The 13699-nt window shown below is 64.1% G+C and overlaps 2 protein-coding genes and 1 non-coding gene across 3 annotated transcripts; 1 reads left to right on the forward strand and 2 right to left on the reverse strand.

Annotated features, from left to right (window-relative positions):
* Positions 1-219: 219 nt before the first annotated feature.
* TRNAT-AGU (transfer RNA threonine (anticodon AGU)) lies at positions 220-293 on the forward strand. Its single transcript has one exon. It is a non-coding gene; the product is annotated as a tRNA-Thr (tRNA).
* A 2277-nt stretch (positions 294-2570) lies between these two features.
* Positions 2571-6553, reverse strand: LOC113430853 (2-acylglycerol O-acyltransferase 3). The gene is given in 12 exon segments (XM_087948649.1): positions 2571-2708; positions 2710-2830; positions 3196-3245; positions 3247-3396; positions 3647-3800; positions 3803-3817; positions 4176-4352; positions 4355-4379; positions 4664-4734; positions 5188-5295; positions 5456-5957; positions 6479-6553. Coding segments are annotated over 12 exon segments (1479 nt in total). The 3' UTR covers positions 2571-2677.
* Positions 6554-8433: 1880 nt separating this feature from the next.
* Positions 8434-12585, reverse strand: LOC113430181 (2-acylglycerol O-acyltransferase 2-B). Its single transcript, XM_026692647.2, has 6 exons — positions 12233-12585; positions 11750-11928; positions 10270-10474; positions 10011-10185; positions 9690-9889; positions 8434-8948 (listed from the first exon to the last, which is right to left on the reverse strand). Exons 1-6 carry the CDS (start codon positions 12324-12326, stop codon positions 8794-8796), a joined length of 1008 nt encoding a protein of 335 aa, XP_026548432.1. The 5' UTR covers positions 12327-12585; the 3' UTR covers positions 8434-8793.
* Positions 12586-13699: the final 1114 nt, after the last annotated feature.

Genomic DNA, 13699 nt, shown 5'->3' on the forward strand with positions numbered 1-13699 from the left:
GAGTTTCGGTGCGGGGTCGGGAAGGAGGCCCCGCTCGCTCCCCTCCCGCAGCGGCAGCAACCAGCCCTGATCCGCGGAGTTCAGCTCCTCTGGGGATCCACCCCAGGTCTGATCTACAGCCCTCCCGTCCAACCCACAAACTCCTGCCCGGGTTTTGCGAGACGCTTTAGGCCAGCTTGCACTGAACAGCCAGGCCCGCGCGGAAGTTAGCCGGCGGGTGGCGCCGTGGCTTAGTTGGTTAAAGCGCCTGTCTAGTAAACAGGAGATCCTGGGTTCGAATCCCAGCGGTGCCTTTTTTGCCAAGCGGCTGCTTCTCATTTTGCGGGAGGGGGGAGCCCGGAAGCGCGGCCGGAGAGCAGGCAGGGGCCGCGAAGGGCGGTCAGCGGCTCAAAGGGGAGACCCTCTCGGGGCCATGGCGAATGGGGCGCGTGGCAGGCGGAGCCCTCGGGCCGGCCAGGTCAAGGCCGGGAAGGTCTGCTCATCGCCCCCCTCCCCATCCACCCGCTGCGCCTCTCTCCTGGGCCCCCAGAAAGGGGGAGGCAACACGCATCCTGGGGCTGGAAGGGACCTTGGAGGTCTTCTAGTCTAACCCCTGCTCAGGGCAGGATCCGTCTCCTTCTGAAAGCCTCCAGTGATGCATCCCCCGCTTCTGGAGTCAAGCCGTCCCCCCTCCCCGCACCCCACTGTTCCCCGGCCAGAATGTCTCCCCTTCCCTCGAGGTTGGGTCTCCCCCTTGAGCCACCTCCACCCAGGACCCCTTTTCCTGCTCTCTGCTGCTGCTGCGTGGAGCGTAAGCCAATCCCGGCCTTTTGGGGATGGGCCCTCAGCTATGAGGAGCCCTGTCCCTCCCATCTGACTGGCTCCCATCCTCCATTGGCCCGACCTCCCTCCCTCCCTCCCTCCTCCAGCCACCCATGGGGGCCCTTTGCCACCCCTTTGCCCTTTTCTGCCCTTTCCCAGGAGTCTCCGCCTTTGTGCTTGCATGGCGGTGACCACATCTGTCTGCCGTTGTCCAGGTGTGGCCTCACCAGGGCGACATAAAGCAGCAGCAGCAGCCAGCCCTCCTGTTTCCTCTGGAGAGTCTCGCCCACCCAGGCCATGGCTGTCCCAGAGGGGCTTTCTGGGTTTTCCTTGGAAGGCGTTTCGCTTCTTCTCACCCAAGAAGCTTCTTCAGCTCTGACTGGGTAAGGGCAGAGCGGTTCCCCCACCACCCAGTCAGAGCTGAAGCAGCTTCTTGGGTGAGAAGAAGCGAAACGCCTTCCAGGGAAAAGCAGGAAGTCCCGTTGGCTCTTGGGAAACGCTCCTTTGGGGATGCAGCCTGGCATTGCATCCGGCTTCCTGCGGCTATAGCGCCCTGGCGGCTCATCTTTGCCCACTAGGACTCCTCCATCCCACTCGGTTCCTGCGGTTGAGCCGGGGGCTATGAGGAGGCGCAGTGGTTAGAGTGCAGCACCGCAGGCTACTTCTGCTGACTGCCTGCAATTTGGCAGTGCAAATCTCACCGGGCTCCAGGTTGACTCATCCTTCCATGGTCAGTAAAACGAGGACCCAGATTGTTGAGGGCTATACGTTGACTCTGTAAACCGCTTAGAGAGAGCTGGGAAGCACCGTGAGTGGTACATAAGTCTAAGCGTGATTGCTATTGCTGTGTACCTTATATGTGTGCATTTGGTTTTCTTGACAACATGTAGAACAGGGGTGGGCAAACTATGGCCCGCGGGCCACATCCGGCCCGTTGGTCTTTTTAATCCGGCCCGCCGAAGATTGGTACAGAATTAAGTTTTGATGTGAATGATTGAATGATTGCATTCATTTGATTTTGACTTGTAATGACAGGCATTATGACACAAGGTGGCACATTAGTGACTTGATTTTGCGGAGATTTTGCAGTTTTTTATATGTATCGTATCTTGTGCTGACCCGGCCCGTCTGTCAAATTTTAAAAGTCAATGAGGCCCCCAAGCCAAAAAGTTTGCCCACCCCTGATGTAGAACCTCGCTTTTCTCAGTACTGAATTGCATTTTGATAGGGCCCAGCGTGCACGTCTGTCAAGATCCTTCTCAATCTTGAATCTAAAGAGTTCTAAAGAGTTCGTAATCCCCCATCGCCAGCTTGGTGTGGTCTGCAAATTGGATGAGTTCCCCTTCTACCCCCTCGTCTCAATCATTCATGAAGATGTTGAAGAAAACCAGGCCCAGGACGGAAATTTGGGGTTCCCCACTGCATGGTCCCCTCCATGGAGATGCAGCTCCGTGGAGGATTCTACGCTGAGTCCAGCTGGTCAGCCAGTTACGAATCCACCTGGCGAGGATCCCGCCTATCCCACATTGTCCCATCTGACCAAGAAGCTGTGATCTGCTTTGCCAAATGACTGGATGAGGCCCGGCTAGCATGCAGCTTGCCACCCCACCCCCCACCCCCAAGAGGCCCCCAGCGAGCAAAGCCTGCAGCCCACAGGAGGGGCCTCTTGCCATCCGTGTCCTCCTTCCATGACCTCCTTTGGCCTAGGCTCCCCCTGCCCACCTCTGAGAACCCCGCACCCGTTCGATGCAGAAAGCGGACGTGGCTGCCACAAAACGTAATAACTCTCTTTTATTGTGACGGGGAGCAGAAGGGGGACCCCCGCCTGAGCCTGCAGCAGAGACAGGCGCCTGGCTCCCTGGGCGGGGAGGGGTCCCTAGGTGATGAAGAGCTGCTGCGAGGGGGAGGCCACAGCTGCCCTTGTGCTCCTCAAAGAGTTGCTGCAGTGCCTGGACGTAGAGGCCGTGGTAGTGGTCCACCTCCTCCGGTTTGGGGTGTGGGCGCAAAGGGACGTGGATCGGTTTCCCCACTGCAAACGAGAGAGAAGAGAGAGAGAGAGAGAGAGAGAGAGGGAGGGAGGGAGGGAGGGAGGGAAAGAGAGAGAGAGAGAGAGAGAGAGGGATGGAGGGAAGAGAGAAAGAGAGGGAAGGAGGAAGAGGGAAGGAGGGAGAGAGAGGGGGAGGGAGGAGGGAGGAAGAGGGAGGGAGAAAGAGAGGGAGAGAGGGAGAGAGAGAGAGAGGGATGGATGGAGGGAGGAAAGAGAGAGAAGAGAGGGAGGGAGAAAGAGAGAGAGAGAGAGAGAGAGCGGCTGGGTCCGTGGGAGAGAGAAAGTGCAGCAGAAGGCCGCCTCCCACCGCCCGGGAGGGATGGGGTAGGAGAAGATCCCAGGCTCACCTACAACCGTGATGGGGGAGGGCTGGGGCAGGAGCCCCCAGCAGCGGCTGAAAAGAGGCTGCGCCCACGAAAAGGCAGGGAGCGAAGCCGGTCATCTGCTTGAAGCGAAGCTGGAGACGGTGGAGGCGGCTGCCCCTGGGGAACTGCACCTGCCGGAAAATCTCGTTCTCCCCAAAGGAGAAGACGGGGACGAGGTCAGCCCTGAAACAGAAATGGGGGGGGGGGATTCCGCTCAGGGGACAGGTAGGAGAGCCCCCCCCCCCCATGCCCGCCCACCCCGTGTTGGGTTCTACACTTTGGGCCCCCTCAGCCGAGAAGGGCCCGGGGGAGGCCGCTGAGAGCTCTTCCCCGGCAGGTGAGGAAGTTGGGGGTCCCCCAAAACCTGCCCCTCATCCGCCCACGACTGGAGCCAGCAGCCCTCATCCCCGCCCAGGCCGTGGGAGACCCTCACCCGTGCTGCAGCGCCAGCCGCACGAAGCCTCGCCGGCTGGAGAGATGCACCCGTTGCTCGCCTGGATTGCAGTCCAGGGACTCCGTGGCCCCGCCCACCACAATGACCACCGCCTGTCCAGGCCCCGCTTGGAGCAGGAAGTCCAGGGACCTTTGCTGACTGGCACCATCCCTGGAATGGGACAAGGGGGGGGAGGAGAGACCCGAGTTTCAAGGGGGAAGCGGCCGCATTGCATAGCTCTAGAGCGCCGCCTGGTGGCTGGACCCCCTCCCTGCCTGGGCCACGGAGGGCATCTGGAGCCTCCTCTGCCTCTCCTCCCCCACTGAGGAGATTCCCTTCCCAGAGACAGACCTCCGAGTCCAGGGCAGGAAGGTCCAAGGGGGATGCTGGGTCCCAAACACTCCAAAGAGAGGGTCACTGCGGCAGCCCCCCACCAAAAAAACCCACTCCTCCCAAGCCTCAGAGTGCCGGACCGGGCGCAAAGGACGGGGCCCGGAAACCAGGCGGGGGAGGAAAGGTGGTTCCCCACCTGAGCTCATCATGTACTCGCGATAGACGGGCAGGTAGAAGAGACCGGCCAGGAGGCCCAGTCTGGAGGTCAGGCCGGGAAAGGCCCGGGAGAAGCCACAGGCCTCCGTGCAGAAGGCGGAAAAGGCTCCTGCGCAGATGATGCCGTGGGGGTGGGAGCCCAGCACGTAGTTCCGGGTGGGGGCAGTTCGGCCGTCTTCACCAGCTGGGGAGGAGAGCAGAGCGGTGGGGCCGCCTCCCCTCTCCTGCACTGGGGCCAGCCGCCCGTGGGCAGAGGAGGGGGGGCAGCGGGTCCCACAGGCCAACCGTCCCGCCCAAAGAGTCCTCGGCCTTCATCCGCCCCCCCGTTTTCCAAGCCGTTGAGGGCTGGGCCTGGGGCTCCTCTTGGGTTAGCCTGGGCCCAGCGGGAAGCAGCTCTTTCAGGGGGCCACGTGGGGCCGCGTCCCTTCGAAGCAGGCCTCCACCCGGGGCTCCTCCTCCTCCTCCTACCTGGATGGGGAAATAGTCCCTGTGCAGCTCCCAGACCTTCCAGCGCCTCATCCACTGGTTGCGACGTCCTCCTGCCGGGACAGAGCGCAAGAGCCACGAGTGGGTGGCTGGTGGGGCCCGGCTGCCCGTCTTGGCCCTCCGGTAGAAGGAGGCGGCTGGGGTTTGGGGGATCAGCAGGGGTGGGGGGCGGGGGGAGGTGGCCAGATCCAGCTTCCCCCGGGGGGCCAAGAGTCCAGGCGGGGGGCAAGAGGGCAGCGCCTTTTAGAAGGCCACCGCCCAAAGACCACAGTTCTTGTCCCCCCCTGGGGCCCCCCTCCCCCGCCCAGCTCCACAGCCGCCTCCCACAGGAAAGGGGGTCTGGGTTCGGGACCGAGAGGGCCCCATGGGGCAGAGACCCCAAGGGCCGCCTCTTGCTGCAGGAGGACCAGGAAGAGGCCCGGCAGCTTGAAGGCCGAGGGGGCAGCCCTGGGCGGGGGGATCCCGGGGGGGGGAGGGAGGGAGGGAGGGGGGAGGGGGCTCCGCACCGTGCATCGGGGTCTCCAAGTCCACCATCCACCAGGCGAAGTAGAGCACGCTCAGCGACCAGAAGGAGGTGAAGAGCAGGTAAATTAGGAGCAGGGTGAAGAAGAGGCCTGGAGGGGGGAGGCCAGGCTTCACATGGGGCCCCTGCCTGCCCCCCACCTGAGCTCAGAAGGGCCCCAGGCCCCTTTGCCCCGAGGGGCCGCCCTCCCCTCCCAAGGGGAAGGGGGCTGGCCTGGGCCCACAGGCCCCCCCACACACACATCCTCCTACCGAAGAAGAGGAAGGTCAGCACCCACTGGAAGACGCTGAGGGCCTCCAGCTGCCGAAGCAGGATCCCCTTCTCCGGCTGACCTGTGTTGGGGTACAGAAAGGGGCCCCCAGTCCAGGAGCAGCCCCCAAGCTCCCCCCAGGCACCCAGAGTCCCCCTGCTCCTTCTGCCACCCCCTCCCCCGGCTGCAGGGAAGGGAGAGGACCTACCCCCGGGGGCGGAGAGGCTCCCACCGGCCCGTCCATGAGGCTCCACGTCCTGCAGGCCCTGCAGCTGAACTTCGGCCTCCCAGCAGGCAGGAGAGCAGGTGCTTCCAGCGGAGGAGGAGGAGGAGGAAGGAGGAGGAGGAAGGAGGCCGGGGCAGAAGCCACCACACAAGGCCCGCCCCCTGCCCTGCCACCTGGGCCCTGCAGGAAGCCTGGCCGCCTGCTCCCCACCCGGGCTCCGCTTGGGCTTCCAGCCGTTGGAGGAAGCGGCTTCCAGCCGGGAGCCCTCCGACGTGGGCTGGGCTCAGGCAGGGGTCAAAGGTCAGCTGCCAGCAAGGCTCAGGGCTGGGCAAAGGCCGCTCGGGCCCAGATTTCTCCCCCCCACGCCTGGAGACGTTTCCCCAACGGGAGCTAAACATTGCCCCCCAATACCTCCCCTCCCCCTTTAGCTTCTCTCCCTGAGAGGGCCTTCGGGGCCAAGCTTCAAAGGCTTCCCCGCCTCCCTCTGCACCCGGGCCGGCCACTGGAGGCCCCCAGGACCTGGGTTGGGCGGGGAGGCTACTGCCGCAGCAGAGAGGAGCCAGCAGCCCCAGCCTGGAGGCGAAGAAGGCCGGCAGGTGCCAAAGCCTCCCTCGGCTGAGCCCCTCGGCTCCCCCTGCCCGGGAAGACAGAGCCTCCAGCCCAAGGAAGAGCCTCCAGCCCAGGTGCTCTCTCCGCCTCATCCCACCAGCGCCCAGAGTCTAGCTTCCTGCAGCAGCCCCTCCCCTCCCTCCAGAAAGGCCCTCCCCATTTAGCTCCCCCGGGCACAGGCCTCCCTGCCTCCCCCAGGCTGGCCAGCCAATCCGACCCCTGGGATTCCGGATCCCAGGGAAATCCATCAGAGGAGCCGGCCATCCTGGCTCTGCTGCACCCGGGACCAGGCGCCCTAATGCCCTGCCTGGCCGGCCTCGGCGCTTCCCCTCTGCGAGAGGATGTCCCGGGCAGAAGCCGTTCTGAAGTCTGGCCAGAGGGAGCAGCGGCAGGTGAGCCCCCGTGCCCCCCCACTCGGCAAGCAGGCCCGAGGGAGCTGGGAGCGCAGAGCTGGGCGGAGCGGTGGCTCTTCTGGACACCAGGCAGCCATGGCCGTGGGCGGACGGTGCAGCCTGGGACCACCAGCCTCTCGCAAGTCAGCTGCAGCTGCCAAAGTGGGCATCAAGGCCTGCAGGACGCCCCCGGTCTCTCCCAACCCTGCACCGCTGCACCCCCAAGGCTGCCCAAGAGGCCCAGGGAGAGAAATGGGACCCCCACCCCCAGCCTGCCCTTGTCACCTTTCCCAGCCAGTCGGCCTGCCCTGGCCCTGCCCCACATTCTGCCCAGCCACCGGGCCCAGCCGAGTGGCTGCAAGGCACCCGACAGAAGCAGCCTCTCCGGCCTCAGGGAAGTCAGGGCAGTAAAGGCCCTAAGGCCAGGCAGGAGCACGGCTCCCCCAAGCTCCACCCACAGCGGGTCCCCACGGGAGGAATCGCCCACGTGGCCCCCACCCCATTGAGCCTGGCAGCCCAGGTGAGCTCCATGCTGAGGCAGGGACCGGCTCTCCTGCCCCCAGGTGAAGCCCCACAAGGCCAAACTGCTGGGCTGCCCCCTAAGACGTGGCCTCCTTGAACCCCAACACCCCCTTCCTTCCCGGCCGAGGCAGGTGCCCCGCCTCGCCCCTCGCCTCGCCCCCAGGACAAGCAGGGTCCTTCCCTCCAGAGGCCTGTGGGGAGCCAAAGGTGTCCCTGCAGCTGCCATGCCCCCCTCGTGCAGATTATGCCCTCCCCAGTTTTCTGCTTCACAACTGCCCCCCCAGACCTGCCAGTGCACACAGTGCCCCCTTGCAACGCTGCTTTGCCCTCCCCATTTATTCCCTCCCTCCCCGCAGTTCCCTGCAGGCCAAGCGCCACTGCGCCCCCACCCCCACCCCCAAGGCCTCAGCAGGTCCTCTCTGGTCGGCCACCCTCTCTGACCAGAAGGGAGACAGCCCCCCATGGCTAAGAGAGGGAACTAAGCTCTTTGCTGTGCTCAGCTGGGGGGGAGTTGAGGCTCCTCCTGTATTACAGGGGTCCCGGAAACAAGGGTGGGGTGGGGAGGGGCAGTGCAGGCCCAGAGTGCTTTGGGGGGAGGCCAGGGGTCTTGCTGCAGGGCTGGGCTGCTGCCACCAAGCCAGGATCGCAGGACATGGCCCTCCGCACGAAGGCACGGAGATTGGCAAGCCGCCCCACTTCTGCTCCCCCCAGGACCTGACCCGCTGACCCGCCAGAGATGGGGAGCTCGGCCCATTCTAGAAGCCAGTCGTGGGCGGTTCCTGGAGCCCCTTTTACAGCCCCTGGCTGGTCCCCCTTCAAAAGCCCCTTCCCCACTTTGCATGGTGTCTTTTGGAAAGCTGAGGGAGGGGCTTGGTTCGTAAACCTGGCTGGAAACTCTGGGGTCCTTGGCCCGCCAGGTCCAGCCAACACCCACCGGCTGCCTCTCGGCCACCGCCCCACCCAGTGGGCACCGCTCCTCCTGCCAGCAGCCCAGCAAGGTCCCCTGCACTGGGAGGGGGAACTGGATGGCAGCAAATCCCCAGCAGGTCAACAGAAGTCTCAGACCGGAGGCCCTCAGCCCCCCCCACACACACACACCTTCCCAGCTCTCACACCACTCTGGTTCCCCACTGGCTGCAGCTGTCCCGAGTGCAGGAGGGAGGCAGGCCAACTACCTCTGGGGCTCCTTCCCCCCCCGCCCCATGTCCCCCAAGCTTCCTCTACCCTCCATAGCATTGAGTGCTCCACTTTATTTCTTCCAAAGGAAATTCCAGAGCCGGGTAGCTGGCAGGCAGGACCGTTTGTGCAGCAGCCGCCCGGGAGTTTGCCCTGCAGCCCCCATAAGAGTCCAACAGCAAAACTGCTTTTAAGGCGCCTGCCGTCCCACCCCTTGATGCCAGCTCTGCAGGGTCCAGAGTTCCACTGCCAGCTGTTCTCTGGATGCCGCTCGGAGGCTGCCTGGCAACGAAGGAAGCCCGGAGGACTCCAGAGCGCCTTTGGTGAGGGTGCCGGCTTCTCCTGCAGCTGCGCAATCCTTTCGCCCGGCCCAGGGGTGGCCCTCGGTGTCCCCGGCGGGCCCTTCCTGCCCAGCTAGATGAGCGTCAGGTGCTTGTCTTGGGCCAGCCCATACTTGGCCTTCTGCTCCTCAAAGAGCTGCGTCAGCTCCTCCAAGTACGTCTCGTGCAGCTCATCAATGGCTTCCTGCGACGGGTGGGGCATCTTGGGCACCGTAATCGGAGCCCCCACTGAAGGCAGGCAAGGCATGAGAAATGGAACAAAGAAACCAATGAGCCCTCCGGCTGCCTCCAAGAGCCGGGAGAAGCAAGAGAGGAGGCCAAGGGGCGGCAGAGACCCTGGATCGTCCCTCTTGCAGCCGTGAAGTCAACCAGCCGCAATGCCTCGCCCCCCCCTCCTCCCAGCGGCTGTAGCCCCTCCTTCCCGGGGAGGCCTGGGCTGAGCTTGGTCAGCAAGGGAGGTCAGCAGCAGCCTTCTTCCCCCCATCGGCCAAGAGCCTCAGCCCAGCCAGCCCAGGCCAGGGTGTGCTACGTGGCCTCGGGGCGGGGGGGCTCACACCCCACGGGACATCTGCTGGAAACTGCCAGCCGCATCAGCACTGACCCTTCGTGTGGGCAAGCGCCTGAGCCGCCCTCTGCCACAGCATTGCAACACAGCATCTCTAGCCCCACCCACCTACCCAACCAAAGTCCAAGGCTGCTGCCCCACTGAAGGGCTGGCTCCGAGGGGGTTGCAACACACAGACCAGCAGCTGCCTGTTGCATCACCAGAGGGAGGCCGGTTGGCAGACTCCAAGCCCAGGGAAACGCTGGCCTGTCTGGGGGAAAGGGCTAGCAGCCAGGCAGTTGCCCAAGTGGGGCTCCTGTCCCAGGCAGCCACGGCCGATGGGTCCCAGGTGGTCCCCCCCTTCCCCCGGCCACTGCCCAGCCTGGCATCCTCTGGGAGCCTCAAGCCGCAAGAGACCCGCTCACCCACTGTGTAGATGGGTCTCCGGAAGGGCAGGAAGCCAAAGCTGTACTGGAAGATGCCTCGAGCGTGGAAGAGGGGCAGGGCCAGCCCCATGGCCTTCTGGAGCCGCTCCTGCAGCCTGCGGACGATGGAGCCTGGCAGGTTGGGCACTTGGTTGAAGAGCTCGTTCTCCCCGAAGGAGAAGACGGGCACCAGCGCTGCTCTGCGAGGAGGAGGAGGAGGAGGAGGAAGAGGGCAGAGCCTGCTGGTTGGCACCAGTCCCGACCCCACCGGGGCCTCCCATTTCTCACCCCCACCGCCCAGGGCTCCCAGAGGCCCCTCACCCATGTCGCAGAGCCATCTTGATGAAGCCTTTGCGGCTGCGTAGCTGGAGGGTCAGGGCCCCCGGGCGAGCGTCCAGTGACTCAGATGGGCCCCCCACGGTAATGACCGCCACCTGCCCGCCGCCTTCGTGGCCAAGGAGGTGGGAAGCACTGGCCTTTTCCGAAGAGACTAGTCCTAGGAGGGAAGGAGCCGAGTGGCTGAGGGCCCCCTCACTGCCCCGCAGCCCCTCCGTGCCCACCAGGCCCGCCAAGAGCTCACCTCCACTCATGATGTAGTCGCGGAAGAAGGGGACCTTGAACCAAAAGGGCAGCATCAGGAGGTGCGGGGTGAGCCCCGGGAAGAGCCGCGAGAACCCCGTGGCCTCGGTGCAGAAGTTCCCAAAGGCCCCGGCCACCAGGACCCCGTGGGGGTGGAAGCCGAAGAGGTAATTGTGGGAAGGGTCCAGCTCTGCCGTCTTCACCAGCTGCGGGGTGGGGGGAGTTGGGGGGGAAGCAGAGCAGAAAAAGTCAGAGGGAGATGATTGCTCAAATTCCTCCGGTGTCCTGGATCAGGAATGGAGGCCGTGGCCCCTCAGGGGACTCACCCTGCAGCTGGGCGACCCTTGGGGAGCTGCCAGGGCTCCAAGCCCCAAAGGCTGAAAGGAAAGAGATTCCCCAAGCAGGGAGACTCTGACCGGGCACAACACCCAGGGCTGGGGTTGGGTGGGGGGACTCTCCCTGTAGGAGCGCTTGGAAGGCAGCTGAAGTTAGCAAACTGAGTGGGCTCTGTCTTAGCCCCCACCCCCACCAGGGTTCAGAATGGAGCTGGCCTTTGTTAAAGAAACTCGTCCTGATCTGCCGGAACAAACAGGAGGAAATCTCAGGCCAATGAAACATGAAGTAGTTCCAGACAGTCTCGATCTGCCAGACTAGCAAGCAGAGGATCAAGGAGATGAGTACATAGCAATCCAGCAGCACAGCTGCCTGAATTCTCACTGACGGTGAGTTACATCTCAGGGCTACCAATTAAAAACGACACCATTTGTTTAGAATATTTATAAGCAAAAGAATATTTACTGTGGCATTTACAGAACAAATTATCAAGTTTAACTGGAGACCTAAGAAGAAACTTACAGCGAAAGAAGATGCAAAAGGTCAGAGAACAATGGTCTTTGCCGGGGAGGCGAATTGTTTAAGCTACAATCCAAACTGCTTCCTGGGATTCAGTTAAAGGATTCCCGTATTATGACACGAGTGGATCGTTTCATCTCAGATTTTCCCCAGCCCAGTCTGCCTATTATACCAAGACGTTTAAACTCCTTTCAGCTGTTCATCCCCTTCGGCCCCACACAAAGAGAAGCACCCCAGCCGCCCCCGTCCCTCTCCTCCTTCTCCAGCTAAGGTGTGCAGGGACGGAAGCCGGGCCCCTCCCAGCCCCACCGCCACCTTGGATCGATCCCTTGGAGTGAAAGATTAATCTAAAAAGGACCGACACTTCCAGGCAGAAGGGATGGCATTTGGCTTCACAAGGGCGGAGGGACCGAGGTTTAGGCAGGGCCATTAAAGGAGGGCGACCCCGCGGCGCTTGGGCGGTTTTCCTCCAGGGGTTCCAGCGCCGCTTCCAGCCCCGCGTTCCCACGGCCCGCAGCGCTCGGTTGCCGTGTTGGTGGAGCCGCCGTTCCCCACCCCCGGAAGGGAGAAAGTGGGGGTGCCGCCAGGCCGACCCCCGCTAGTCCAGGGAGCCCCCGCCCTCCGCTCACCGTGATGGGGAAATAGTCCCGGAAGTATCGCCAGACGGCCCAGCCGCGGACCCAGGCGGAGCGGCGGCCCCCGCGACACGGCGTCTCCCAGTCCAGGTACAGCCAGGCGGCGTAGCCGAGCGCCAGCAGCCAGCCGTCCCCGAGCAGCAGCAGCAGGTAAAGCCCCAGGCAGCACTGGGCTACGAGAGAGGGAGCGGGTGGCCGTCAGCCCCTCCGCCTCGCCAGCCCCGAGCCACGGCAGCTGCGGCACTCTGGACGTGCTCAGGGGCCCGCCGCTCCTGCAGCTCCCGCCCGCTGAGCGGAAGTGGCGGCGCCCCGCAGGGCTGGAGCGGTCGGGCTTGAGGAAGGCAGCCCCTCCCTGGCCGCTTTCCCCGGCCACGACCGCCGGCCAGCGCCGCCCCTCCTGCTACCGGGGCCGCGGCCGGGACCCAGCCAAGTTTGCCGCTCTCGGCCCTTGCCAAGCTGCCGCCGTCCCGTCCTCACCCAGCGCCAGGAAGGAGAAGATCCACTGCAGGACGGCGGCCGTTTGGAGGCGCCGCCGCAGCGGCAGGCGGAGCGGGGCGAACCGGAGCCACATGGCCAGCGCGGCGGGGTCGGGCGGCTACAGGTTGCCCCCAGCGCAGCTGCCCCTTATCACGGCGGGACGAGCTCCTCCTCCTCCCCGGCGAGGCCCCGCCCCGTAAGCGAGGTGGGCGGTGGGGCGCCTCGTCTGGGCCGAATCGCAGCCGCTCCAACGAGGCGGCGCAGGGAGGGGAGAGGCCTGGAGTGGCCCCCAACCCCCGGGAAGGGCTGCGGGCGGGCCGCTGACCTTCGCACAGCCTCCACCCCGCAGAGAGTTGGGTCTGAGCCCAGCGGCTGCTATTTCTGGCTCCTCCCGCCCCAGGCATGGCGGTCCCCAGCCCTCCGGTCGTGGAGCCTTCGCTGCGGCTCAGGTGGAGCGGCGCCGACCTTCCCCGTGGCCCTTCTTCGCCTGGAGCTTTTCTGCTGGGCCTTCTGCGCCCCCCCCCAGCTCTCTCTGTCATGGAGGCCTGGATCTCAGTGCTCTACCTGGGGAGGACGACACAGGTGGACGCTGGCCTCTTCAGAGCCACAAGCTGAGCTTCACACACCTACACACACCTCACCAGGGCAGCAGATATAACGAGAACCCCCGTTTCAAATGTGTGGCCAATGTCTTCAGCCCCTCATAGCTTACACCCCCCCCCCCTTTCCTTGTAGCAATCCATGCTGCCTGCTGGACAGGCTTCCCAATGTTTGTTCCCCGGCTGATTTGCTCCTCCGTGGGGCTTTCCAGAAAGTCTTTCCCCGGGTCAGCCTCTGCTTGCTTCCTCTGAACCAATGAAAGAGCAGAGAAAATCCGGGGTTCCTCTGCAGAGGCTTGTGGGGGTGGGGTCCGAGGGTGGTCAGCTCCTGTGGGAGGCAGGGGTCCCTTTTGGCCTGCAGCCAGGGGTCAGCTTTCCCTGGATCTCCCTGCTGACCTTGGGCTGCACCTCGCAACTCTCCCCCCAACAGAGTTTGTCGGAGTGGGAGGGAGGAGACCTTCTCCCCCCCACCCATAGGGAGCAGCACGAAAGAGGGAATGAATTTGGACCGGAAGCTGCAGCTTCTTCTGGGCATGGGATGGACTTGGGGTGGCAGGCGCTCCCTTGAAGGTATCAGAGCCACACATGGACCCCTGCCCACTGCCCTGCCCTGCCCAGGGGCAGCTGCTCTGGGCTGGAGATTTTGCAAGGGGAAGGGGCTCAATGCTAGCCCCCCCTTACAGTAGCTGATAGTTCATGGGAAGCCGACCAGCTGGGCCCTGAGGCAAACAAACCTGTGGCTCTTGGAGCCTGAAGCTGAGTCCATCCAGAGGGGGAATTGCACAAGAGGAAGTGGCAGCCAGGCGGGCCCCACGCTTGGCAGAGGGAGGGGAGTGGCTTTGCTCTTTCTAAACCCTTAGCTGCTCCC

This window comes from Notechis scutatus, unplaced genomic scaffold, assembly GCF_049901735.1.
Source record: "Notechis scutatus isolate UNSWTSFEM ecotype Mainland unplaced genomic scaffold, rNotScu1.2 NSCUCTG29, whole genome shotgun sequence".
In the NCBI taxonomy this organism is placed as follows: Eukaryota; Metazoa; Chordata; class Lepidosauria; order Squamata; family Elapidae; genus Notechis; species Notechis scutatus.

Coding starts and splice junctions, on each gene's coding strand:
- LOC113430181 (XM_026692647.2), bottom strand. CDS start 12,326: ATGTGGCTCCGGTTCGCCCCGCTCCGCCTGCCGCTGCGGCGGCGCCTC. Junction 11,929..12,232: donor CTTCTCCTTCCTGGCGCTGG/GTGAGGACGGGA, acceptor CCTCTCTCGTAG/CCCAGTGCTGCCTGGGGCTT. Junction 8,949..9,689: donor GAGACCCATCTACACAGTGG/GTGAGCGGGTCT, acceptor GCCTGCCTTCAG/TGGGGGCTCCGATTACGGTG.